The sequence below is a fragment of the Rhinichthys klamathensis genome, unplaced genomic scaffold (genome assembly GCF_029890125.1).
Source record: "Rhinichthys klamathensis goyatoka isolate OS25496 unplaced genomic scaffold, OSU_Roscu_1.1 h1tg000020l_1, whole genome shotgun sequence".
NCBI classification, from domain to species: Eukaryota; Metazoa; Chordata; class Actinopteri; order Cypriniformes; family Leuciscidae; genus Rhinichthys; species Rhinichthys klamathensis.
In genome coordinates, this window is record NW_026606571.1 from 243,611 (window position 1) to 265,402 (window position 21,792).

At 37.6% G+C, this 21,792-nt stretch overlaps 1 protein-coding gene across 2 annotated transcripts in view; it reads right to left on the bottom strand.

Moving 5' to 3' along the window:
• Window positions 1–21,584, bottom strand: part of adcy6b (adenylate cyclase 6b) — a 43,212-nt gene extending 21,628 nt beyond the window's left edge. Inside the window, exons 1-3 of one of the 2 annotated variants that reach the window (XM_056238639.1) lie at window positions 21,356–21,584; window positions 18,051–18,247; window positions 16,648–17,536 (exon numbers count right to left, since the gene is read on the bottom strand). In XM_056238639.1, coding sequence (XP_056094614.1) covers window positions 16,648–17,535 — 888 coding nt within the window. In that variant the 5' untranslated portion in view covers window position 17,536; window positions 18,051–18,247; window positions 21,356–21,584. Of the gene's footprint in view, window positions 1–16,647; window positions 17,537–18,050; window positions 18,248–21,123; window positions 21,146–21,355 lie in introns of those variants that run through there. The other variant, XM_056238629.1, reaches the window with a different exon arrangement.
• Between the last annotated feature and the right edge of the window lie 208 nt (window positions 21,585–21,792).

Below are 21,792 nucleotides of genomic sequence, written 5' to 3' on the forward strand. Positions count from 1 at the left end.
CGCCAGTGGTCCAACACACCAAGCTGATTAGACACGGAAAATATGGGGATGTGGTCGCAGACACAACAGATTGCCAATTCTCCAACTGTGGTCAGAAAAAGCATGCAACAAGATGTGCAGAAAGTAATTAACTAGGCAAGTAATCGTTCTCCAACTTATTGAATTGCAAAATACTACTTTAATATCAAAAAATGATTCATCTTTATGCTTTTACCTGCCACCTCACCTAAATTGTGCCATAATAACTGAATACAATGTCTTGGTGCTCTGGATATGTGATGCCATGTGTGCTTTAAGCTTCCAAGTTTATCAATATTTTTATTCAAACAGTGTATTTGATTCTTGTTAGAGTCATATCTCACATGATGAGGATCCATATGAAATAAAAACGCACTTTTTTTACGGTATTTCACGACCGGTATCCATCGCAGGGCCTTTTGTTTACAAGTCAAGACTGTCACCGTTTCATTTTCTGGATACGAACATGTGAAATAGAAGTGAAAGTTTCATTTTCAAATGGGATTGTGTGTAAGCTCTCAATGAGTAATTATTATTAAATCTTTTTTTATTTTTTTATTAAATGCATGTTGTTCATTAATTTAAAAGAAAAAGATGAAAAGAAAAGCATAGGCTGAAAGTACTTTAAAAACACTGTTTATGCGCAAATCATGCTACATCACTGACAATGTAAATTTCAAGTACACGACTGTTCAAAAGTTTGAGGTAGGTACGATTTTTGTATGTTTTTGAAAGAAGTCTCTTATGCTCAACAAGGCTTCATTTATTTGATAATAAAAAATACAGTAAAAACAGCAATTTACTCCTGTGATGGCAAAGCTGAATTTTTATAGGATCATTACTCCAGTCTTCATTGTCACGTGATCCTTTAGAAATTATTCTAATATGCTGATTTGCTGAAGAAACATTTCTTATTATCAACGTTAATTTTTTCTTGACCAATTTAATTTATTCTTGTTGAATAGAAGTATAAATTTTGAACAGTAGTATATATCATGCTCTTTTATTTAATTTATTCATTTTAATTTAAGTAATTGGGTAATCAGTTACTCATTTTTGATGTGTTAACTGCACTACTCCTACAAAATTACAAAATGCCAATCCATAAAATGTCCCAGTTTACAATAAACGCATGGTTGCATTCGATCAGAAGCACTATCAGAAGTTTGTACTGATACATGACAAAGCCCACCTGCTTTATTCCCGTGATCTCCAATATGCAGCAGCCCCCCTCAGTTCATCTCACACTGACTGGGAGTGGATCATATCAGTGAAATTTAAAAAAAGCGGTTGACATTTCAACCGACAGATCTGACAGAAGAAATGTCACATGCTTTTACCTCAAAGCAAAACTGATTAAATGAAACTGTCAGATCACTCACTGAGCGTGTGTGTGTGGGTATAAGACAAGGAGCCACACAGACAGGGTGCAGTTAGTCTCTCTGTGTTAGGTGACTGTGTGTTTAGAAATGTCAGAGAATAAAGACACTGCTGTTTTATTTAATCATCATATTAAAGCTGACCTGAACTGAAACAGACTGAACCTTTAGTACCAGTGTGGAGGCACAACGAGCAAAACCAGACTATGCCTTCCCTAATCTTTGGTATTCATTATATGAACATGTGAAACCATTTCTTCCTCTCATGCGAGGACTTTTCAGCTTGGGAGTAAGAATTTGTATACAGTACACAACATTTTTGCATCCAAAACATACCACTCATAATGTTGCTGACACACATTGTATGGAGCAGGGCTGGTGTGGGAACTATTGGGATGATGGGATTTTATTCAGAGAAACTCTTTAACATGGACTCTTTAACAGCCTTCCTCTTTAACAGGGACTTTTCCTTCCAAAGAGTCTAAACATTGGCTTATAAGGTGGTGCACTGAAGCTTCTTCTGCTTATAACTAGGGCTGGTCCGAATACCATTGTTTGAGCTTCGAAGCTTCGGTAGTAATGAACATCGAATATTCAAAGCTTCGGTAGTAATGAACATCGAATATTCGAAGCTTCGGAATCTCTATATGTCTGTCTGTCTGTCCGTTTGCATTTTGATTATTTCGAGAACCGTTCATCCAAACGACTTCACAAGGAGTGCAGTGTCGTATTTGGTGCAATATAGATAGACAGGCGAGACGCGACACGTTCAGAATTAATAAACTTTTATTAAACTACAGAACAGCGCAAGCGGGAAGCGCGCGTGCCTCACGCGAGCAGAGCTTATATGCTCCGAGAACGGACACTGCACTAGTGATATAAAACACACACACAGGTCTGTTAACTTAAATATTAGACTACCTTATTAAAAATATTGCTTAAGTTAACAGACCTGGAGCATATAAGCCCTGCTCGCGTGAGGCGCGCCGCTTCTTTATTTAAATCTACCCTACTTTGTCAGTAATTTGTTAGTGAGAAAAATATTAGACTACCTTATTAAAAATATTGCTTTTCTCACTAACAAATTACTGACAAAGTAGGGTAGATTTAAATAAGCGGCGCGCCTCACGCGAACAGGGCTTATATGCTCCGAGAACGGACACTGCACGCACTAGTGATATAAAACACACACACACAGGTCTTTTAACTTAAGCAATATTTTTAATAAGGTATAGTCTTATAATATTTTTCTCACTGACAAAGTAGGGTAGATTTAAATAAATAAAAACGAAATTTAAATAAAGAAAAACGAAATTTAAATAAATAAAAACGAAATTTAAAAATAGAAAAACGAAATTTAAATAAAGAAAAACGAAAAATAAATGAACGAACTGTAATAGCCTAAATAAAGAACACGGTAGCAATACCAATAACAATTTCAATAACAACATCACAAATTTCAATTTATATTTCGCAGTAGATTAATTTAGATTGATAATAACGGGTAAAAAGGATAATACATTTTGTTTCTATTATTCTATTTTCCACAATGTCAAAGCAACGCAGCTTAACCCAAAATACAAGCTCAGGCATGTACTTCTGTCCATGATACAAACTCCGCTTTTCTGCGCTCTAGCCAGAGAATACTCCCGTTGCAGGAACACTTTTAGCAGTCCAAGAAGAAGCAAATATATTTATTAAGTAGCAAAGTTATATGTTAAGTATTATATTTCACCAGATTTTATAGTGTAAAACATATTCAAGCGCGAATGAGAACTGTTTCGAGGGGGATGCCAGGTGTGCAAAAAAAACAAAAAAAAACAACGAATATTCGAATGTTACATTTTCAAATCGAATACCAACCCACCGAACGAATATTCGAATATTCGGGTCCAGCCCTACTTGTAACAGAATTTAATAGTGCAACAAAGGTAGCTAACATGAAGTAAAGACTGAGAAACAGAAAGAAATACAGACTAACAAAATAATTATTGGCACACTGCGTGGGATCAAGACAAGCTCTTGCCATCTCCCCTGAAAGATGCGGAAATATATCACAGACTATGAAGTCATTACATATTTCATGACTATGATATAATGATGGTGTTTAAGATTTAAATGTGCCGTGGGGTCACATGACTCAAGACTAGAGCAGAAATCCATCCAGATGTTGTTGCTGTCTTGGCAAGATGAAAACGAGTTGAAAACATCAAGTTATATAGGGAGTGGTGTCACTTCCAGACGATTAACTTTGTCAAACATGACTTGTGCTGGGGTGGATTTATTCTCAGTTCACTTTGTCACTTTCTTGGAACAAAGGAAGTAATGAAGAAAGACAGAGAGGGATTTTTTATTATTATTAAATTGTTTTAGTTTAAAATGTTACATATTGTTTTCAATAACTGAACATTTCCATTTGAAGGAAAGAAGGCACAAAGAAAAAAGACACTGAAGGGAAGGGAAGGGAAGGGAAAGGAAAGGAAAGGAAAGGAAAGGAAAGGAAAGGAAAGGAAAGGAAAGGAAAGGAAAGGAAAGGAAAGGAAAGGAAAGGAAAGGAAAGGAAAGGAAAGGAAAGGAAAGGAAAGGAAAGGAAAGGAAAGGAAAGGGACTTCGACTTTTTTGGCACTAAGCTAAGTCATAGTTTGGGCCAAACAAAAATTGGTCTCAGCTGAGCAGTGAAGCCATTCAGTGAACTTTGAGAAAAATGGCAACAAACACAATGGGCTCAGCCGATATGGATCAAGGCCATGCAATAGATAAAGAAAGAACACTTATAAATTTATATTTTAAAATCACGTGGCATATCTCCCAGAGACAAAGGGAGATTTTCAAAACAAAGCTTGACGCTAATGGCCCTCTTCATCGACCATCTTCCTTATTAGGAAATTTGAAAAACAATCACTGGGAGATTTCAATGTTTTCCTGACTTATTTTTTTCCGGGAACCCCACCCATACAGCATCTCAGTCCTGGCACAATACCACGGACCATCCTCGGGGAAGAACATGTTGTCTTGACGTTTGTTGCTGTGAGCTACAGCGTCCTGAAACCCCTCAAGCTAGGACCACTCAACACACTAACTACCACTAGCTCTCCCAGAGATACAAACACTGATTGCCAGCACTTGTCCTGCTACTATGCCATGTCAGCACTAAGGCCTGTTTCACACTAGACGCACATGCACAGCTTCCACTTTGCTTACGCGTCCAGTGTAAAATGGGTGTAACACTAAAATGTTGCATAGAAGTTTCATAGTTGTTGCATATTTTCATGTATTCTTTAATTCGTTACATTTATATATCCCTTTTTTGTTTTTCTGGGTACTCAAGGCACTTCACATATGGAAGGAGGAATCTCCTCAACTACCACCAATGTGCAGCATCCACCTGGATGATGCAAAGGCAGCCATATTGCGCCAGAACGCCCACCACACACCAGCTTATTGGTGGAGAGGAGAGAGACCAATGAAGCCAATCAGTATATACTGTATGGTGATGATTAGGAGGCCATGATGGACAATGGGCAAATTTGGCCAGGATGCCGGGGTTAAACCCCTACTCTTTTTCCTAAGGACATCCTCTTCCATCATCATCTTCCTCTCCATATGCTTTATCCTGATACAGTCTGATACTGAATCTATGGCACAAAACATACCGTGTGATGAGGGTACTCCGACTCCCAAAATAACATGATGGTTCTTGAAAAAAACTAAAATAAGTCATGTTAAATACTACAAGTGAATTAAGGCATAACGACATTATAAAAGCAAGAAAAATAGTTAGTCATTTTGAGATTTGCTAAAGATACATTTAACAGTGTTATTAAATAATGTGCATACCAGATTAAATTTTAAGCCATTATTCACTGAAATTATTGTCTGACTGCTTTGGTCACCATTGACTTTCATTGTATGTAAAAAGAGCTGCTTGGACACAGCTGCTATACCATAAGGATAAACTCTGTCAATCCTGATCTCAGGAGCCATTGCACAAAGCAAACAAACAAGATCAGAAGGAATTAGAGCAGGAGGAGTGGTGGAGAACGAGTGAGGATAAAAAAAAGAGGAGGCAGAACATCTAAACGAATAGATAAGTAGGCAAAACAGTCGGTTTCTGGGAAGTCGCCGTCGAGCGAAAGCTCTGGTTTCGCTGGGCTGTTACATAATAAAGCCAAAGCCCTACTCGCACTGGAACTTGGCCCAGAAACGTAATATTATATACACAAGTATACACGCAGAACCTTATGATAGGATTTAGTTAAAGGTCCATGGAGGACTATATTGACAATTTAATCATGATGTTTATTTGAAGGGAATGTCGGATGCAGCTGAAGTGTTTGCAGCATAAACGAGAAAGCTTTTAAGTTTTAAGGTGGTCTGTGAACTGCCTTACCAAGCAAATTCCTGGAAGGAGTAACTCATAAAAACATCTTTGACCTCAAATGAACTTGTCATAACTACTGACTAAGGTCTCATCCCTACATCACTGACTGCATTCAAAAGCAGGCATATGAAACGCAGCTTTACAACAGAGCATTTTAAACTATGATTTATGGCACATAAATTGTAGTTCATGAGGATTTAAAGTCCACTCATAAACAGGAGGAAAAAACATTTGATGTGCAAGTGAAATGAGGTTAAGGTCAAAGCTTTTTTCCCCATTTAAAACAAATGTAGGCAGGAATATGAAGCCCAGTCTTTTCCTCTATGTTCTACTATGGGATTGTTTATTTCTTTATCATTCATAACAGTTTGAGGCCCCGGGCCCCTGATAAATTACCATGTCAGCCTGAAGAAAGAAGCAAATTTACAAATAGGCCACATAGTCAGTCATCTGATTCTACAGACTATGAAAAAAGCCCTCAGCAGTGCAAAAGATGCATTCGCCTTTTATAGTGCAATAATTATCTCATCAAAACAAACAGCTGCAAATTAGACATATCCAGCAATAGTACAACAGGCTTGATGCCTTTGGGCTCAGGGCATATGACAGCTGTATACAAATGAATGATCAAAAACAGAAAGCCAAGGGAAAACAAATTGAGGATCCAAACAAACCAACAAATTAGCACTGACCTAAAAAGCTTCAGAGCATGAGACTGAAATCTGGAGTTTTTACCTGTTTGTTCTAATGGTTAAAGTGAAAGTTTTAACCAAAAAATTGTGTCATTATTTACTCACCCTCCTCATGTTATTTTGTTCGGTGGAACACAAAGAATCTTTGAAGAATTAGCTTGTACCATATACTATAAAAGTTCATTGTGACCTGGGCCTGTGAAACACCACAAAAAGCAACAGAACATTATCAGTGCACCTTCTAATGTTATAATGTGATGCCTAAAGTTATTTGTAGCCGTCAAAATGATTGATTTTAATTTGTGTTTTATTTTAGACTAATAGTATACAAGTGTAATATTGGCCATAACATAAAAATAAATTGTTGGTCTACACCAAAAGTTAATACTTTTATTTAGCAAGTATGCATTAAATGGATCAAAAGTGATAGTTAAGGCATTTATAATGTAAAAAATCAAATAAATGCTGTTCTTTTGGACTTTCCTGTTGAAAAATGCTGACATAATGCATCACAGTTTTCACAAAAAAATATTAAGCAGCTGTCAAACAACTGTTTTGAACATTGATAATACTAAGAAATAAATGATATTTCTTTTGAAAAGAATTTCTTATGATTATCTAGAGACACTGAAGACTGTAGAAATGGCAATTCAAGGTATAGCATGGATTCATTCAGAAGCCTGTAGTTTCTGTCACTGTATAGCAAGAGCTTCATAATATTTCATAATGTCGACGTTACTCCAATGTTACTGAAGTCCATAAAATAAATGTGTTGTTCCTCCTTTTTTATTCTAAGCCCTGTACTAATGTGCTCCAGGACAACACTGAGCCTGTCTGTCACAAGGTCAGACAAGCACAGTGACACACGTGACAGCAACGTGACAAACACCTCCTCCTTCTCCTGCCTGGCATGGACATTATGTTTTGTTTACATAAATACAAAGAGAAACTGTGTTTAAGAAGAAGTTCTCACAGGAAACCGCTATGTTCCTGAGAGACTTCAAAGCACCATGTCAGGAATTTTTTATCATTATGATGAACTTGGAAAGGGTAAAGTGGCACTGGGTAGTGCTCGGCAAATTTACGTTGAACCGCAAACAGAGCATTTCTTCACACAAATACACAAGTAAACCAAAATAAAAATGGCATGAAAGTGAAGGCGTCCTAATCTAAGGATTATACTGTAGACATTAAGCTCTCAGCAGTCCATGTCACAGAATTTAAGTCAAATGCCAAGGCGAATCAAGCAATTTCCTACAAGCAAATGAGCCAAATGAAATGCCATACTGCTCTGAAATCTACTTAAACCTTTCAGAGTCCTCAATTCTCCAATGCACAGCAAAAGCACACAGGTCACCACAATGGCCTGAATCCAAAAAAAGATGGCCTGAAATCCCACAAAACATCAATTGGTCCCTGTGCGATGAAACATACACTGAAAGAGAGAGACCTAAAGGTACAAAGGTGTAATGCATAGAGACAGAGAACAGTGGAAATCAATAGTTTCCTCAGACGAAAAAGACAAGAATGAGAAAATGCATCAATACTTGAACAATCTGATGATTAGATTTAGATATGTCAAAGGAGTGTGAAAATAAACCTGATTAAAATATCAACCTACATCACCAAAATATAAAAGCATTTACTTTGTCATTAGAAACCTGTATGACTTACTTTCTTTCGTGGAACACAAAAGAAGAGATTCTGACAACTAGGCTGCTCCTTTCCATAAAATTTCAACAAAAAAATTACAGAAAACCACCATAGAAGTAGCCCATACGACTTGTGCACTATTTTACAATCCATATGATAGCTTTGGATGAGAAAAAGACTGAAATTTATGTCATAGTGAACTACTTTTATGTTTTTTTTTAATCCTTTATATTTGCCTCTGGCCTACAGTGAGAAGAAAACTCAATGACCTTAGCTGTAGACAGAGCATAACACATATAGAGTTTTGATCCAAGTTTTATGTGGGTAAACTCTGGTGAAATGTTATGACTGACCATATTATTCGCTGCCTAATTTATTTTTTTCTAACCCAGAGTGAAACACTAGAGAAATAAACAAGGAGGGAAAAGCACCAAAGCCTGTTTGGCATGATAATTAACGTTTACCACCATTATTGGAATCCTAATACATGAGCAGTCATTTATGAGCCTAATACAATTTGGCAGTCACAGTGCTAAAACACAGTATTTGCTTTGAGTGAGAAAGCCCCGGTCATTAGGAAACCATATAGTCTGCTATTACAGGCCTTGGTGTGACCTATGTTTGAAATGTTATTATTAGACATACTATTATTATCACCTTTATCAACACACTCATATCATGTTCAACATTGTACTTATCATTAAATCCTAATTTATGACACCTCCTCCTGTGCCGATTAGTCAGGCACGGTGGTCCACCGCTCAGGGCAGAGCCAGCGCTAATCTTGAGGTTGACCCGAGGTCAGCCAGAAGTTTTGATTGATCGCTCAGCAGGCAAAACAGCTGTTGGCGCTACAATTTTGAGACACATGTTTGTTAGCTTTGCACTTTATAGCAATGTTGTTTGCGCTTTCTAAAATTAAATTTGGAGATTGGAATCATATAGAATTGAATGATTCAATGTTCATTAAAGTGATAGTTAACCCAGAAATGAAAGTTCTATCATTACTTAATCATATCGTTCTAAACCTGTATGACTTACTTTCTTCAGGGAAAGACACTTTGAAGAATGCTGCAACTGTTTTTTTGTCCATACAATGAAAGTCAATGGGTTTCAAATAACATTGGACCTCATTGACATTTATTGTGTAGACAATAAAAAAAAACTGAGACATGAAAATATCTTCTTTTGTGCTCCACAGCAGAAAGAAATTTATATGGGTTTGGAATGACACGAGGTTGAGTAAATGACAGAAAAAAAAAATGTTTTCACTGCAAAACAAGTGCTGCAAGTGACCTGTATTATTAGCTAAATAATTATATTGTCATTGGGGCAAAAAAAACTATTTCAAGTGCTTCTAATAAAGCTCCTTTTGAAAATGCCTCCAAAAATTATTCAATAGATTTTGGCAGGTTCTAAACAAAAACTGACAGGTTTTTCCCCCTGAGATAGCTACAGTACATGCACGGGCATCTAGCCAAAATGTCACTCTTTGCTGTTCACATTATAACAGGTACGCCAACTAAAGTGATTTCTGCCTCCATGAAACTTTTAGAACAATTCCAGAGAGTATAAAGTCAACGTTTATTCTCATCACTATGAATTTCCCTGGAATTTCATTTGAATGTTTTAAGGAGTCAATAAAGTCTATATATTTATATATGTGTGTGTGTGTGTGTGTCTGGCTATGTACCAGTTAATTCTAGCTACTAAACCAGTGTAACCAGGTCTCAGGCTAAAAATAACATGTTCAGCTTGGTGTCTGAAAAAGGTGTTACAGTTATGTCTTTAATTTGCTGGTCTCTTCATGAGCCTAGTTCAACCCCACGGGACAATGTTGGAACAAAAGGCACATAACAGGTGCTCTCATAGTTTGGACTCACACAGTGCCAGTGGAAACACAGAGTCTACAGTTTCTCCATATGACAAACAAAAAACATACCTGTCAATAAGCAGTCAGTTGACCATACATTTTTTCCATTTGAACGACAGGCTCTACATTACATTTTTATCCATAAACAGCTGTAAGTGGGCGGTTGTCCATAAAAGCCCGTTCACACCAAGAACAATAATGATAACGATAAAGATATAATTCTAAAAATCGTTCTAAATATAAAAGAATAGCAGAGTTCACCCAACTAAAAAGACAACTGCACAGAGAAACGATATAGTTGGAATCACTTTCAGAATGATATTTTCCAGCCTTGAACGATAAAAACATTGACAGCCAATCAGATTGGATCCTGCTTTGGATCCTGAGCTAGAGCATTTAGAGTGGCAGACACAAAACTGCAGTGCACCTATAATAAACAAACATTATCGTCCGTTGGTGTGAATATAGTTAGTTATATTTATAGTTATTGTTTTTGGTGTGAACGGGCCATAACATGACACTTTTTAAATTAATATCAAATTTTAAAAAAAAAATCTTTTTTTTTCTTATTGGAAATTGATTGGATTTTGAAAACTGGACATACCAGAGACAAAACTGAATGCGAGTTTTCTAAAACAAAAGCTATTTTGCTAATGATTAACATTATCCAATAGCCTGTGTGGCCTATGTCGCAAAGGAAAAGATGTTATAGAGAAAGAGTATGGAAAATAATATAAAACTTAAAAAGACAAATTTTAACATTTGGAACAATGTTGAATCATTCACTGTAAGACCAGGATTATGCAATACACAAGATTTGAATCACTTTATCACCATGCTAGTTTATTTTAAAAGGCCTTGTGCACTGTAAAAAAAAATCCTGTTAAATTTATGGTAAAAACTGGCAATAATGTTTCCAGTTTTACAGGATGCCTGTATATTTTACAACTTATAACCGTGTATTTTATTAAGTGTTATAATGTTAATACTTTACCAAAATTGGCCTTTTTCCCTTAAAATGTACTGATAACCACCACAATAATGCAGGAGGCAAAATAAAAAGCCACATGATGAATCGTAAGCGGTCTGTTCATAAAACATAGTCAGTACTCGTATAGACAGTGCACAGGGTAATACACAAACACAAAACACCATCAGGGTATCACATACGACACTTAGTTCACACTTGTAGTTTGGTTTGCTTGGTTTGTTTGGACTAAAAAACATTGAGTCCTGGTCCGCTTAGTGTTCAGATTGGCATTTTTATCACTGAACCTAAAGGCATAGGGATATATTTTTGCTTTTATGACGTATTGCCTATTTTGAGATGGAACTACGGAACATTCAAAATGCTGTATGCTGGAATAAATGCGCTCGTTGTATGTGCGTAGCCTACATATGATGGTTCTTTGACCAGCTGAGAACTCATGAAGAGCTTTTAAAATGTGTAAAGGCATCATAACAGCGGCAGATGTCCTCCGTCACACACAGAAAAGATCTGCTGCAGGGAGACACGGTTCTGATGCCTATACCGAACTGTGATGGCAGCATCACGACTATGATGAGAAAAAACAGGTATGCGTGAGCATTCGATCCTTTTTAGGGTCTCATCTTCCTGTTTTTGGTTCATTTACATCTCTTTGGTCCATGTTGCGATCATATTTCATTCGAACCACACCAGAGTTCGTCTGGAAGCGGACCGAGACCCATCTTTTCAGTGGTTTGGTGAGCGGTTTGGTTAGTTTGGTTTAATCTAACCTAAGTGTGAACACACCCTAAAATAACGCAATAAAAATTAACTAAATAACACAACATGTAATACAAAACATACATTACTAATAAGAAAAATATGAAGAAACTAAATATTTTATAAATAATGTAATCATATGTGATGTTTAATTCAGGGACATCTGGGAATTTCTTTTACTGTTTTTTTTTTACCGTAAATTATATGATAATTCATAGTTTTTATTTGCAAAAAAAAACCCCCACAAATTTGTCAGTATTTTACAATAAAATGACAATGTGATGTTAAACCATTTACAGTTTTTCACTGTATATGTTAAGCTAACCAATTAACATGTTTTTTAAGGGTGTCACGATTTCGATATTAAATCGAAATCGATCGAAATTAATTCAATGGTATCGAAATCGAAATAAAAAATGGTATCGTCGATACTGCCACGCCCCATGTCGCGTCCGTGATGGAAAGTTCGGATCGTTTTACAGACTCTATTGTTCAATCTCGTTCATCAAAATTAACTAAACTTTTTTTCTAGTCATTTCAGGGGCTTTAAATGTTATACTATTAACATGCAAATTCCCCGAACATTAAGAAGATGTACATAATGAATGCAGTGAAAAATAATTTACACTACAGGGAACAAATAGCCTAATTACTTTACCTTCCGAGTCTTTTGTTCATTTGTCGCGTGACAGAGGCAATTTGAACAGATCGTTTATGATGAATGACTCATTCATGATGAACGACTCATCACGGTGCGGAAAACAAAACACCTGTTGAAAGGCTGCGACTGCGAGTCCTCTATGACACATCATGGCAACTGCAGATATCGAAGACCCATCAACGGAACTTGAACACCCTCCTGCTTCTCTGAAGTCGCCGGTGTGGAGGTATTTTGGATTTGCAGTGCGGTATGTTGACAACGTTCGCGTTGTCGACAAAAAAGCCACAGTTTGCAAGCTCTGCTATGTGCGTGTACCATATATAAATACGGAGAAAGACATTCAAAGCTTCATTCTAAAACCCCAATAGAAGCCTTAATAAAAATATTGTTACATTTATGATGTTACTTGTTTTTGTTATATTTTAAATTTGGCAATGGTGTAGTGTACATTGTGAACAAATTTATATTGCATAATGCATAAACGTGTAGTCTGAAAATTGCATAGCAATCTGCGCTTTAATTATTATTATTATTTTTAAATTGAGAATCGAATCGAATCGTGACCTGAGAATCGAAAACTTAATCGAATCGAGGATTTGGAGAATCGTGACACCCCTAATGTTTTTACTGTAGCAGTTTTACAGTATTTTTTTTTTAACAGTTTTTTACAGTACAAAATAAATGTTTTTAAAGTACAAAATATTATATATAATCTCTCATTTAATATGTGGTCATAAAAAAAAAAAAAAATTACAAAATACCATTGTAAATAGTTTTGGATGGACTACACGACGCAGGACATTTCTACTTTCCAAAAGTATTTCATGTCAATTACCCCGAACGCACAACAAAATCAATCTAATACCTTCCCTCCCTGTCACAAGTCCAGAACTTTAAGAGAGCAGCAGTATGGAGCTTTTCACCCACACAGCGGCATGTCACGCACATAAAGCCACTGCGGCTTCCACAACTGAGCACTGTTGTGAAAAGGGAATTCATGACTACAAGTGAGAGAGAGTGCGAGAGCAATCGAAAGAAAGGCCTGGGGTGGCTGTCTTTTTTCAGCCATGCGCATCAGTCCGACGCTATTTCATACTGTCGATCGACAGCCATTCCTGCCACCACATTCCAGCCCACACCACCCCATCAGTGTGTATCTTCACAAAGACAGCTATTGTCCCACTGGTGATCGCCCACTGACCCGCTCTATCTGCACTGCACCGCTGGTCATCTCGGAGGGACACGCAGCACAGCCGGAAGGAGTGCAGGGGTGTGAGAGGGATGGTGGGGGACAGAGAGAATGGAAGAAGGGAGAGAGATAAAGGGAATGAACAGTAGATGAGCTTTCTGGGGTATAGCTGCATTTCTCAGATTAGCCCGTTTGGCCACAGGATGAAGAAGAAAAGCTTGTCCCCTTTAAAATACTAGTCATCAAGGATTGGACATACCAAATTGTTTTAGCTTATATTTTAGAGCTAGTCCTTTAAAGAGGATGAATTAGCGACACAACTTCTCAGAGAGGATTTTATCATGTCATGTTTTAGTGTGCATTACTTTCAACAGGACAACACCCTTTAAAGGGATAGTTCACCCAAAAATGAAAATTAAGTCATTAATTACTCACCCTCATGTTGTTCCAACCCCGTAAGACCTTCGTTCATCTTCGGAACACAAATGAAGATATTTTTGATTAAATTTGAGAGCTGGATCACTCCTCCATAGGCTTCTTAAGGGATCGAAACTGGCCGGCCCAAAAGTTATTAAAGACATCGTTAAAATAGTCCGAGTGACTACAGTGGCTCAATCTTAAGTTTATCAAGCGACAAGAATACTTTTTGTGCGCAAAAAAACAAACAAAAATAACAATTTTATTCAACTATTCATTTCCTTCTCTGTGGGCCGTGAGATTTCACGTAGTGATATTGTGCAAAGCTTCTGTGTTGCACGTCACACGTAGGCTCACTATTGGCCGACGCTGGTCATGTGTGTGATGCGTGTGACGTACAACCTAGAAGCTTTGCGTAGTTTCACTACGTGAAATCTCGAGGCCAACAGAGAAGGAAATGAATAGTTTCGTTGAAAAGTCGTTATTTTTGTTTGTTTTTTGCACACAAAAAGTATTCTCGTCGCTTGATAAACTTAAGATTGAGCCACTGTAGTCACTCGGACTATTTTAACGATGTATTTAATAACTTTTGGGCCGGCCAGTTTCGATCCCTTAAGAAGCCTATAGAGGAGTGATCCAGCTCTCAGATTTAATCAAAAATATCTTAATTTGTGTTCCGAAGATGAACGAAAGTCTTACGGGGTTGGAACAACATGAGGGTGAGTAATTACAGACAGAATTTTCATTTTGGGGTGAACTAACCCTTTAAGTCTGTTCTTCAAAAGAACTCAACAATAGAAAACTTTTGTAACATTATTATAAATGTCTTTAGTCTTTACTATTACTTTTGATCAATTTAATGCATCCTTGCTGAAATAAAGTATTAATTTAAAAAACATCTTACTGACCCCAAACTTTTGAATGGTAGAGTATATTATATGGGATAAACAAACTGATCGTGATCGGTCACTCTGAATTTGCAAACTACAAGAGTACTGAACTCCTTCCATCCTCAACCCAAGACTTTACTTACCAATGCATTCTAAAACAAAAGATCATGGAGAAACATGGACGGATGGCATACCTCGCTTGATCCCTGTAAGAGAGCATTTACATAAGCCACTAAGCAGCCACACAACCAGTGGACTTTTGTCCTGCATTGATTGCCCACAGGGTTGGAACCTATCCCAAATGTCTATGACGAGAATCTACAAGTACATGCTCTGGGGCATGGCCTGAGTCAATCAGCAGCCATTATCCCAATCCATTTCTATCATGCTGAGTGCCAAGTGGAGAGCCCACAGCACAGCTGTCTAAGGAGCAAACACACAAAAGCCCAAGCTCACTGAACCAGCATTAACTGTCAGCACTAGATCACATCGAACATGGGGGATATTGCATTTTAGCCACTGCATAGAAACATTGCATGCTAAATGCATCATATTAAGAGCAATTGAGGACAAAGCAAAGTTTGAAAGGGAAGAGAATTTTGGTAACTAGGATCCATCTACATTGCAGTCTGAAACTCATGCCAGGAATTCCTTTAAAAGTACTGAAACAATCACAGTTTCAAACAATAACCAATTATCCACTGAACTCTGTGACTCCTTAAAGATGTGCCTTCAATTGATCAGTCACTGGCATTACTGGAGTTGAAACATGTGGTGTAAATAATGTCAACTCTTTTCTAAAAAAAGTTATGGTGCTAATAGATGTAGAACAAAAAAAAAGATCTCATGCTGGGAATTTCCCTGTGGGTTAAAGGAATAATTCAAAATATTCATATCAAATGAATATTCTGCCATTATTAACTCACCACCCTCATGTCTTTTCAAACTCATATGCTGATATTTGTTTCTGTGGAACATTTTTGAGAATTTCTTAATTAATTATTTTACACTGTTCTTTTTGGCAATTCAGTGATCGCGGCTGTCAAGCTCAAAAAGGACAAAAAATAATAATTATATGATCATAAAATTCTCACCTCTCTCATCACCCATTTGCATAGAAAAGTATACAATTATTTAGCAGCAACATAGAAAAGAAAAATGCATTTTAGTGTTGTTAACAAAAAAATGCTGACTACGCCAAAAATGTTTAATTCTTCAAATTGTAAAAAATAAAATAAATAAATAATAATAATAAACTAATTAAATCATTGTTTGGCTTTGAAGACCTGTCACAATTTCTTTATTATTTGTATTTGTTTATACAAATCTATTGTTTTCTTTGGCATAGTCAACAAGGAGGGCAAGATTAAATAAATAATAAAATAAATAAATTTTTAATTAATCAAATAATACAGAATATTATGTACATAATCACATAATAATCAAATAATTGAAATGTTTTGTTCTTTATTTAGTTGTTATCGTATAGCTTCAGAAGACTTGGAATATACTGCCTGGAGCACCTTTATTGTACATTTATGGTGTTTTTTACAGAAATGGTCAGTATGAACTGTTGTATGACAAGAGTTGGGTAACAGTTCTTCAAAGAAGAAGATAAAGACAGAAGATAATAACAGCATACAGGGTTGGAACGACATGAGGGAGGAGTAAATAATGACATTATTTTAATATTTGTGTGTGAAATATTCATTAAATCATTTGAAATGTTTGAGAAGTGCACAAATACCTGTTTAGAAAGGAAGTAATCCTCAAGGTTGAGTCTCCAAGCCATAATAATATGAATGGTGGACAGCACAGCTCCGGTGATCACAGCCGCCCTCATTCGCACCGGCAGCAGCGTGTAGATGATGTAGATGAAGAACACCGTCCACCATATCCCTTCAGACGCGCTGGGTGGATCCACCATCAACAAACCAAACACCTGCACCACCACTAACACCCCCATGACCAAGTAGCTCACGATCCACATGTAGTCCTGGTGGAAGCCATTTCTGTTACACACCACCATCAAGGCTAAGAAAAGGCCCATGGCAACGGAGAGCACCGAGGCAAACGCCACATCTGGTGGACCTTGGACGCAGTGGAACGCCAGCATAACCCCACAAACCACAACCAGGACCCCCATCAGCAACGTAAGAGAGCTCTGGTTGAGCCTGAAGAAGTACCGTTGATACAGTCGCTCGAGTTTGGCTGACTTGAACTTCTTGGACTGAAAAACCTCAGCCAGACGCAACAAGCAAGTTGAAAAACACCTGTCGGGACCCTTTCGCTCCTCCCCGCCGTCATCTGGGTCCTCACCATCTTTCTTTTTCCTCGTCTCAGCATCTTCAAACGCCAGGTCCACGGCTCTCAGACCCACATCACCCTTCCTGCCATAATGGTCTTCCTGCCAAACGCAGCGTGTGCTGAAGTTGCTGCTGGTGGCGCCCCCTGCTGCACGGGAGTAGTGTTGTGACGGGGGCTCTATGGATGCGGAGTCCCGTAGACAGCTCATGTAGCGTGGGTTGCACAAGGATGAGCCCCTTTTACGCCTCGATTTCCTGCCATTGCGCTCTCCCCACGCCGTCTTATGATTATCCACTCTTGCAGCTTTAAAGCCATTGACCCAAGACATTCTGACAGCACAAAAAAAGGTCCATAAGAAGAACAGAATACTTGCTTAAATAAATAAATATTCTTTTATTTTTAATTAATTTATCATGTAATATCAGAATCAAAGGCTATATTCATGTCAAAAATAATTATACAAATAAAACAGTATACATTTAAACTTATCACAAGACTACGAAATCAACTATGTGAAATCTTATATATTTTCTCAAAATTCTTTAAAAAGAGTATAGAGTTATGTCCCCTTTAACAAAGTCTAAATAAAATAGTCCTATAATTGTTGCCCATTTCACTTTGGATTCTTTTTAAACAATACTGTAGGAATTTCCATGCTTTTCCTACTAAATTCCTACATAACCACAATTTATATTTGTCAACAAAATTTTGCATTTTAAGCATAAGCCTCAAAAAGGGTTTTATGATCATGAGAAGCAAATTCAGTCAACTTTGTTTAAACTTTTAACTGGTGGCTTATTTACACAGTGAACATTGCCAAATAGTTTAGCGAGGTCGACTTACCTGTGTGGCTTCCCCTTTGTGTGGCGGCACTGCTCCCTTTAGCAAGGCACTGCATTTACTCTAGTGTAGAGAGATGATATTACCAGCATTTTTCTGAGCTCAGGGTTTGTCAAGTTCCGGGACACCCACTTAAGCACAGGGTCAACAGAAAATCCTTGTATAGAGCCAGGATCTCTGCATCTCTCGGCCACCTGAGTCTGTTGATTCAACACAAATAGAGCAGATGCAGCATGAGCAGAGCGTCAAAAAACGAATGACAAACCTTTCTGAGATTATCAGTGTCTGATTACCGCTAATAACTTTCGATAATAGCTGCTGCTGAATTTGTTGTTGACATTAATGTGTGTTTATTCATGTTTATGCCTCAATAGGTTAGTAAAGAGTATTGATCTCAAGCTGTAATTAACCGGCTATTTCTCAGAAATGTTAATTCACGTGAAAGCAAATAAAAAGAGCTGAAAATTAAAGAGGAAATAGTACTGTATTGTTAGATTTGACAGATGCTAAAACTGTCCAATCAATCGCACAGTAAATCTATGAGTGCATAAGGGAAAAGGAACATCATAAATATAAACGTTTGAAAGGACTTAATCCGACTGTCCAATTGCAGAGACTTTTAAAGCTAACCACAAAAACAGCGCTTTGTAAGACGGAGATTTTCCCAAAATATACACACACACACAGGCCAGCCGCCAGTTTCAAGCTTGCTGTCTGACAACAAAGGACTTACTGCCCGTGAGCCATCATAAGTCAACGCTCTGTAATTCAGATGAAATTGTCCATGCTTCCCCAAATTTGCTCAGATGAGTCACCACTTTACCTCATGTCAGGGGCATTAGTGACTTCAAAAGATTTTTTGAACAACTGTCTGGAAATTAAATAAGACTAACCAACTCCAATTTAGCTTTGAAATACAGATTTTAACCACAATGACATCAAGTTTTACCATGATCCAATACTAAAATATATATATATATTTTTTAAATACTGCAATTTTTGTAACACTGCAGGATTATTTAAAATGATCTAGTCTAGTAAAAGCAGCCCAAATGTGCTGAAATTCTTGAAATACTTCAGGGAACTACACTAACATTTTCCACTGGTGGCACTTGCGCTACTAACTTTTTCAGTTACTAGCGCAAAACATGATTTGGTCGCACAAATTATTTATATAGTAAGCCGCTCTGGATAATAATCACCAATAGTGAAACTGTATTGCATACAGATGTGCTTTTTATTTTACTCTCCATCTTTTAAAACACATGCCTTCTTGTTTTCTTTAAAAATGGTTGGGATAGATTTATTGCAATAGAAAATACAGTAGCCTACACAATAAAGTGCTAAATTAATTTCTTTTGGATTTCACCATGCTATGGTTGGCACAGATGGGCAGACTTCTGAACTCTTAAGGAAAAGTAAAATAAATATAATATGTCATTGTGAAGCTTCAATGATTCGTGTTTGAATTGTTTTGACTCAGTTACAAATTTGGACAGTCCTGCAATTGAAGGCCCACAGAATTTACAGTAGGGCTGCACGATATTGGTAAAAAAAATGACATTGCGATATTTGATTTTTCTGCGATATATATTGCGATATAAAAACAATTTCACCAGATGACTTGAATAGCTCTACTTGAAAAGAATGAATCATTCTAGAATGACTCTTGAGTTCAGTGTTGGACAGATCAGTTGTTATTTTAACCATTCATTAAAGTGAATCGGTTCAAAGGAGTCAGTTCGCGAATCGGACGTGTCATTAACGGACCACGGCACACGTTGTGTGATTATCCAGGCAGTTTAGGACATCGCACAAGATTTGTCTCAACACAGAAAACATTTCATCACCAGATAGATTTTTTGTTTTGTTTATTGAAAGAGTGGTTTATGCCATCTGAATGTGTGGAAAGCTTTTCAGAGAAGATGAGGCAACGTTATTTTAGCACAATTCACAACCAGTGGTAGTTCAGAAAAAAAAAAACTTCGGTCTTCCGACCTTTTACCATCGTGTATTCTCAAAGATATTCAGTCAACTCAATTCATTATTATGAGCGAGGGAGGGAGAGAGAGCGCGCGCGCGACTGGGGCTTTCACTCTCTCTGCTCGTTCTCTCAGTTAAACAAGCGCGAATCCGCGAAGCCAACTTGATGTGTTGAATGCTCAGAGCGCGTTATAAAACGTATTCTTAAAATACACATTTCTGTTTTAATAAATGCTCATAGTAAATCATAGCATATTGCCTAAAACATTAGGTAGGTACAAAAATAATCAAACGGTGATACATTTGCGACCCATTAAAAATTAGGGTCGCAATGGCATTTCAAAAGGTCGCATATGCGACCATTTTGGTCGCAGTGTAGTTCCCTGGACTTGAAAAATTCTAACCCCACATTCTTTATTTGATACAAAAATACACGTTACAATTCATCTGCCCTTTAATGTATGAGCTTGAAAGGCAAAACGTGTATTAGGCTATTGATCAAAATCAAACACAGCTATCTAAATAAAATTATAGTGGTCTGTGGGAAACTTGGGCTGGTTTTTCCTTCATGGATCCCACTCTAGAGACATTGTGGCTTCACATTTTATTGCAAGCACTAACTTAACTTGGCAGGAAGATTCAACCATTCATTCAGTAGCCTACAGACATGCGGGAAAAAACGTAAGGGATGACAAAAATCTCAAACCTTTAACTTTGCTGCAATAAAACTAAACAATTATCCCGATGACAGGAGAACGATCCTTTACTTTAACACCTCAAACTGTACACACAAAAATGCTCATAGAAAAACAAATAAAAAGTCAGAGCATATTATCCAACTTTCCCAGAGTCTTTGCCTTAAAAGCAAGACCATGAGAGTCTACAGGCACAACACTCAAAAAGACTATACAATATTATGACTTACATATGCAATGGCATGATTTAGACACACCACGTTTAAATGCTGCCACAGTTGTTAAACAAGTAATCACCATAAACAAACTCTGGTTGTCTGGTTTCTAGTGCATTGTTCCATTAGAGCCCGTTTGCAGTAGGGTTAACGTTACAGCTGCTGAATGGAAACTCAACATACCTGATCGTGAAGAGCTTGATCTTGACAGACAAACGCAGCTACATAACCTGCATTTGTGTCCTTACACTACTGTTAGTTCGCTTTCATCAACGACTACAGCAACTGTAACATGTTGCCTGAGGCTCAAACGACGCTGCTGCTGCTGCTGCTAATAAGCCATACAACACACTGCAAAACAAGCACACATTTCAAGAGTAAGCGAAAGCACGTCCGTAGGGCAAGCAGCACTCACCGAAAGCCCCCATTAATCAGCAGCGCAGTGTCCTTCAGTAGCGAAATCACGGAGTGGAACTGTCGCTTGTCCGACAGCGTGAGTGTGCGTGTACGGGGAGTGACTGGGCGATGGTTACATTCTCACGCACGCTTCTGATACAGTCACGTTGGTCTTCATGCTTCTTCACGCGCTGCTACTATCCACTGAAGTCGGGAGTCCCCCTAGAGGTGCAGCCTCTCTCTCTCTCTCTCTCTCTCTCTCTCTCTCTCTCTCTCTCTCTCTCTCTCTCTCTCTCTCTCTCTCTCTCTCTCTGTGTGTGTGTGTGTGTGTGTGTGTGTGTGTGTGAGAGGAGGGTTGGTTTTACCTACATCGTGGGGAGCAAATGTCCCCACATAGACAGTAAAACCAGAAATTTATGACATTGTGGCACACGATGACACGCTAAATATTAAAAC